This window comes from Austrofundulus limnaeus, unplaced genomic scaffold, assembly GCF_001266775.1.
Source record: "Austrofundulus limnaeus strain Quisiro unplaced genomic scaffold, Austrofundulus_limnaeus-1.0 Scaffold18, whole genome shotgun sequence".
Classification (NCBI taxonomy): Eukaryota; Metazoa; Chordata; class Actinopteri; order Cyprinodontiformes; family Rivulidae; genus Austrofundulus; species Austrofundulus limnaeus.
Genome location: NW_013952420.1, coordinates 1,449,818 through 1,456,507, shown reverse-complemented (window position 1 = coordinate 1,456,507; position 6,690 = coordinate 1,449,818). Strand labels below are relative to the sequence as shown.

The 6,690-nt window shown below is 38.8% G+C and overlaps 1 protein-coding gene across 4 annotated transcripts in view; it reads left to right on the top strand.

Moving 5' to 3' along the window:
- Nucleotides 1-6,690, top strand: part of washc5 (WASH complex subunit 5) — a 24,548-nt gene that overhangs the window by 4,197 nt on the left and 13,661 nt on the right. For all 4 annotated transcript variants that reach the window (XR_001309871.1, XR_001309870.1, XM_014003381.1 and 1 more), the window contains 5 exons: nt 568-739; nt 3,532-3,659; nt 3,960-4,089; nt 4,367-4,479; nt 4,845-5,011. Coding sequence is in view for 2 of the 4 variants with exons in the window: in XM_014003381.1 (XP_013858835.1) it covers nt 568-739; nt 3,532-3,659; nt 3,960-4,089; nt 4,367-4,479; nt 4,845-5,011 (710 nt within the window). In the remaining 2 variants the exon portion in view is untranslated. The remainder of the gene's footprint in view (nt 1-567; nt 740-3,531; nt 3,660-3,959; nt 4,090-4,366; nt 4,480-4,844; nt 5,012-6,690) is intronic.

The following is a 6,690-nucleotide window of genomic DNA, read 5'->3' as shown; positions in this document are numbered from 1 at the left end:
GAAAAAATATCTTATATAATATAATATATTTTATGTTCTGCAACTGGTCTACCTGGCAAACATGGTAATTAAAGCATTTAATTTTCATTTCATTTTACAAAAGCACATTTAACTGTACCTTAAGCATCTCCTAAAAATATTCTTCTTAAAAGAAACCTCCCTGTGAACCCTCCCCTCCCCTTAATAATGAGATGGAATTTGTGCCCTCGATGTGCTGCTGATGAACAAGTGACAGAATATGTAAGGTGAGACTGTACAGAATGAAAAATTCAAAACACAGGAGGATTCATCAAATCTGTGACTTTAGAAAGTCTTTATAAAGTTTTTAAAGTAACAAAAAAAAAAACTCGATGCTTACGAGTTGAGGTATTGACAGTGACAGTGTAAAGCTGCACCGTGCCAAAGTCTCAAAGATCCAGCTGAATGGATTTTTATTTTTTTGTGCTGACATCTGTAGATGTTGGCTTTTTTCCTAAGGACCACCACCGGTAATGAAGCGGTGAATAATGAATAATTTGTAGCTCAGAGTAAGTCTCCTGATACTTTCACCACCTTCACTGTGCACAGGCGACGCGTTACGCAGCCAGCTTGGAGAGCCAGAGGCCTCAGGTGCAGCAGCTGCTGAAGGAAGGCTTCCTCAGGGAGGAAATCATCCTGGACAACATCCCCAAGCTGCTCAACTGTCTGAGAGACTGCAATGTTGCTATCCGCTGGCTGATGCTGCACTCTGCAGAGTCTGGTGAAAACATTTACAGACATTCTTGTTTCCTAGAGAGGAATAAGGAGCATGTATTGTGTTCTTTAAAATAATTTCTAATATCTTTTTTTTCACACCTGTCTCTTTGTATTTAACTCAAGCAAGTCAAGATGTCAACAGTTTTTGCAGCATACATTAATGGTCTGGATACCTCAGACTGTCCTGCTAACTGAGCTGACACACTTAGCCATCATTTAAATGAAGTTTTGTACAGGGATCTGCAGGAAAAACAACTTGTCTAGCATCGCCTTTGACACATGTAGTGTGAAATATTCAGTCTTGTGAGAGCTCCTTCTCGAGTTGAATGAACCAAGGAGGAGCAGAATGTTGTAATGTCGTTCACACACAAAAAAACAAACAAACACAAAAAAAAAGCAGGCTGCCATGTTGGGTAAAATAAAGACAGACATTGTTGTATCTACAAGTAAATAGTCAAAAAAGTGTGGAAAATTCAGTTGTTTCTGTTTTCCATTCAGGTTGTTACAGAACATGTCAACAGACAGGATTTCACATTAGGGTTGATTTTGGCAAAAATGTTAATCTCGATTAATCATGGCATTTTGCCAATAACGATTAATAGAAGACAATGACACTTCTAACTCCTTCATATTAACAGCCAGGCCCCACGGTATCTCTTTTATTACTTTGCTGCTGGTAAGAGACAGATTGACTGAGTGCATTGTGTATTCTGAGCTGAGTGGATTTGTTCCCTCCTGTCACTGGAGGAGAGTTTGCTGTTGCTGACGTTGCCTCGGTCGTCGCACTCTAGTTTCTGGTGGTGTTTCATTATCCTGGTAAAAAAAACCAGCCCCTTGTTCTACGCTTTGCTTCGTACAGAGCAGGGGTCTTAACCTTTTTGACCTCAGGGCCCAATTTGTTCAACATAAAGTTACACGTGGCCCAGTCACACATTACCATATGGATCAAAATGATAATTATTCTAAAGCTTGGTTTAATTTGTGTTGTATTTGCATTATAACTAAATTAAATACACTTAGTTTAAAACTCCTGTCAAATAATCACAAGACATGATTATGACAAGCATTTTTTTTAATATTGTAACCTGCCCATAACAATTATTTGAACAAATACAACAGTCAGTCAGCAGACCACTCAGGCTTATCAACACAAAAATAACATTTTTTACAACAAAACAACAAGAAAAATAGGCAATTCATTAAATAAAATTGTGATCATAAAATACATTCAAAATTATTTAATGTAAATGTTCCAAAAAAACTGTAAAAATAAAATAAATAAAGTGAAAATGAAAATAAAGCCTTTTTAAACTTTTGCATGGTAGAACCAGACACTGCTCTTCATTTTAGTGACAAACAATAACAGTAACAACAGCTTTTTGATGAAATGCTTAAAAATAAATTACAAAAATTAATTTGATAAAGTGCAAATAAGAAATAGCTGTATCTTCAACTGTATTTGATAATGTTTTGAACTTTTGAAATATTGCATGATAGAACCAGAAGCTGCTCTTCATATTAGTGACAAACTTACTTTTTAAAAGGGTTACCTTTATTTTTGCCTTCTACTTTTAATTTAAAATAGGTTTCCATTCTCGGCAGCTTTCTAAGATTCTTCTACGTATTAAAAAAAAGTTGTTAAACATCTGAGTGGCACACTACCGCTACTACTGGTGAGAAAGTGTATTGCACCTTATTCAAAATCAATGTGGTCCCGCGGCCCTCTTTGGCCCAAAGTTAAAAACTGTTGTTCTTTTGAGGCCCTCAAGAAGGCTCATGAAGCACAAACTGCAGTGGCGACGTCAAAAACGGTTTTAGTTGTAATACTATAAATGTAATATTTGTTGTCTGTCATTGTAGCTGGGATAATTTTACTTATTAAAGCTCATAATCTTACCACTTGAAACATCACTAGCCCTGAAGCTGCTGGTAGACATCGCGGTTGGAATTATCAAAGGTTTTTGACACCTGAGAGACACCGTAGCAACTCCTTTGCGTTTGGAAGCGGGGGGTGGGGGTGGGGGGAGGACCGGGGAGGATGATTCAACCACTCAACCACTAGATGTCGCTGAAAACAACAAATCTTACACACTGTGCCTTTAATTTGAGTCAAGTTTTCAGGCCAACAAGACAAATAATCTTACACATTCTGAAAACAAGATTATTATTCTTACACAATCAGTTCTTGTTCAGTAAATCAGTCTCAAAACAAGATCAAAAACACTTTTTGGCTGGATATAAGATTTCAAAACTTGATTAGGTGGACATTTTTGGCAGTGTATGACCGTATCGCTGTGAAAACTCGGTATTGAAATATGGTATACTCCACTTTAATTTTCGGAACATTTTTGATGCGTGTTGCAGCGGCAGGGAGCAGAAAACACGTAGTCTCATGGAACAAACAGCCACTTCAGTCCACTGTCTCATCCTTCTCCACACGAAAGTTGAATGAATTTTAGAGGTGATGAGAGTGGAAGGAAATAACTCAACACGACACACACACACCTGCCCCAGTAGCACCATATACCGTGGTTTTATCTAAAGATAACATGTCAGTATGAAAAAGTTTTATACCTCCAACCCTAGTCTTCTAAATATGTTTCATTTTGTTATCTTGCTCCATTATTTTTGTTTTAGTTTTGTTTCGTACATGTTTGAAAGAACTCAAAGAGCAAAGCCCATGCACTGCACATTTCTACTAAACCAGCGTCTGTATTCTTTAGAACAACATCCAGTCATCTCTGCGTGTTATGAAATACATTTTTTTACTCTCTTCTGCGATATTCTGTCTCATAGCTTATGACCTGAACAACAAGCGGCTGCGTCAGATCAAAGATCAAGTTCTCAACGACTCCAAGTACAACCCCAAGGTCCTGTTCCAGCTGCTGCTGGACACCGCTCAGTTTGAGTTCACCCTCAAAGAGGTGAGAGTCTTTCATCCAAAACAGAGAAAATGCTCAAAAAAAAAAAGAAAAGGAAAAGTTTTCTTTTTTAAAACACACTTCTTCTAGTGAGAAAGGCTTTCTTCATTACTTTCAAAGCAATTCATCAAACCGTGTTTCTTAGATGCGACAGTCCCTGTTTCCTGTTAGCTTATGATCAGATAGCACACAGGCAGCCAGTTTATAAGGAGGAGGCAGCACAAATTTAATGTTCTAATTAGGCGCCTCATCTGACTAATCCCTCTTCACTGGCTAAGCATCTGCGCTTGTCCCTCTTTCCAGATGTTCAAGCAGATGCTGTCAGAGAAGCAGCTGAAATGGGAGAGCTACAAGAAGGAGGGATCTGAGAGAATGACGGAGCTGGCCGAAGTCTTCTCCGGAGTCAAGCCCCTCACCAGGGTGGAGAAAAACGGTGAGTTCCTCTCATCTCCTGGAGAAACGACCCCCCGCACCACCCCCTCCTCCCCGCCTAAGCAGCAGGTGTTTCACTCTTCAGAAGTTCTGGATTATTTCAGTGTTTCAACACAAATGTCACAAGCTTTTAAGAGCAAAACCATCCTGTTAAAGCTACAGACACTGAGAGACAGATTAAATTTATCACCCATTTTTGCTTTTAACGCTTAGTGGAAATCAGCTTATTTTAAATTAGTTTTATTATTATGTTTTTCACATCTCTGCTATCTCTACAGAGAACTTGCAGGCGTGGTTCAGAGAAATCTCCAAGCAGATCGAGTCTTTGAACTATGAAGACTCCACAGCTGCTGGGAGGAAGACGGTGCAGCTGATACAGGCTCTTGTTGAGGTGAGGAGGATAATTAGTTTTCCCCTGCAGGCTTACGTCTTCAAATGAGATTAATCAGAAAGTAATGTCATTAAAACTCAAAGATAGCTTGTTAGCATTTTGTTAGCATTGCGTGGCGATAACGAGAGATGGAAACTATGTTTTAAAACACAAGAAAAATGAAATTTGAGTGTTTTTACAGCTAATTTACACACCACAATTCCATTAATAATTTTCTCTAGTTCAGAGACTAATCAGGTTCATAAAATACTTTTATTACAATAAAAAACAATGAACTAACATCCACACCAATTAATTACATTATATATTATTCTGGTTCTCTATTCAAACGCTTTTCTGTCTGTTTTCCTTTTTTCTGAATCCAGGTGCAGGAATTTCACCAGCTGGAATCGAACCTGCAGGTGTGCCAGTTTTTGGCCGACACCAGGAAGTTCCTGCACCAGATGATCCGCACCATCAACATCAAAGAGGAGGTCCTGATCACCATGCAGATCATAGGAGATCTGTCCTACGCGTGGCAGATCATCGACAGGTACTCAGTGACTTACGAGCTGCAAATTAATGCAAGAAAATGTTGACAGTTTATGTCGATTTGTTGCTTAACGTTCACACGGCAAGATGAGGCTGATTTTTGACCCGTTTTGCCCTTCTGCCCCGATTATTGTCACGGCTCTAAAGATCATCTTTGAAGATATTCCTGCCGTGTGGGTGTGTTAAAGGGGGGTATCATGTATTTTCCAGGCACATAGTTCAATACTATACCACAATCAAGTAAAAAAAAGCTGTATTTATCAAAAATAGATTTGACTTTGCAACATAGCCATATCTAAATGCCTTGAAATTGGCCTCTGTCTCTTTAAGAACCTCCTACCGTTTCTGACGCTCCCATTTCAGCACAACATCACAACAAAACAATGCCATTTACAGCCTTTTGTAGGAGCGTTGTATTTTGTTGTTAGAATCAACATATTTTGGAAAATGGCAACTCAGGATACAGTTGAATCTTACTCGAATGATCACACATTCAGATCCAGAAAATATGATTTCTGAGGAACTGGAGCGAGTACAGAGGCTCTTAGATGTTTCAGCTTGGTGACATATCTCCCAGCAGTGTTGTTTAACGTACCTCAAAGTGATACTTGAGTAAAAGTACAAGTATCTTATCATAAAAATACTTTGGATTTTGTCAATTCTTTTAGCAGAAATTGAGATAATCACTAATGACAATAATAAAAAACATGTCTAATCATTGCAGACAAAGACCTTGTTTTATTATTTTTACCTTATAAAAAGCTGTTTATATCTCCATGGTCGCGCGTCGCCACACAGGCAGCCGCCATCTTGCAACGCCATCTTGTCTATGAAGGCTCGTGAAGGACAAACTGCGGTGACGGCGTCAAAAACAGTTTTAGTTGTAATACTATAAATGTAACATTTGTTGTCTGTCATTAGCTACGTTTACATGGACAAAAGTAATCGGATTAAATAGCCGTTCGGAATAAAAATGTGTCATGTAAACGGCCCGTTCCGATTATTCTGATCCGATTGAGCTCGATCCGAATTAATTTTTAATCTGAATGATAAGGGTGGGTTATGCCGATTGATAATCGGAATGAGGTTCATGTAAACACTTAATCAGATAATCTTATTCTGATTGTAGAAAACTGACCTGTGTGCATGTCTGCTGACTTTCATTCACCCGGTGGGACAGCAGCGCTCCAGCTGCGCTGCACCGTGCAGAACTTTTCCTCCTCGCTCTCTTAACAGATGAAAAAGGAGGCAAAGAGCAAACGTTGCTTCGCAAAAATAAAAATAAAAAGCACGTATTGCTTCATCTGCAGGCTGCAGCTCAACCAAGGAGTAACGGCGTCTCTACCGTTATTAAAAGCTGACACGGGTCCGTCCTGAGCACACAGAGGAGCTTTGTTTACGTTTGTAACATGGAAGTAGAGCTGAACGTTTACAACACTGCGCATGTCTGGACTTTTATTCTGAATAAAACTCCGGTGCATGTAAACACTTTTCATGATCGGATTGTGTCCATGTAAACGGTTCATTCGGATTATTTAATCTGAATACATTTAAAACAGATTAAAACATTTTGTGCATGTAAACATAGCTGGGATAATTTTACTTATTAAAGCTCATAATCTTACCACTTGAAACATCACTAGCCCTGAAGCTGCTGACACCTGAGAGACACCGTAGCGT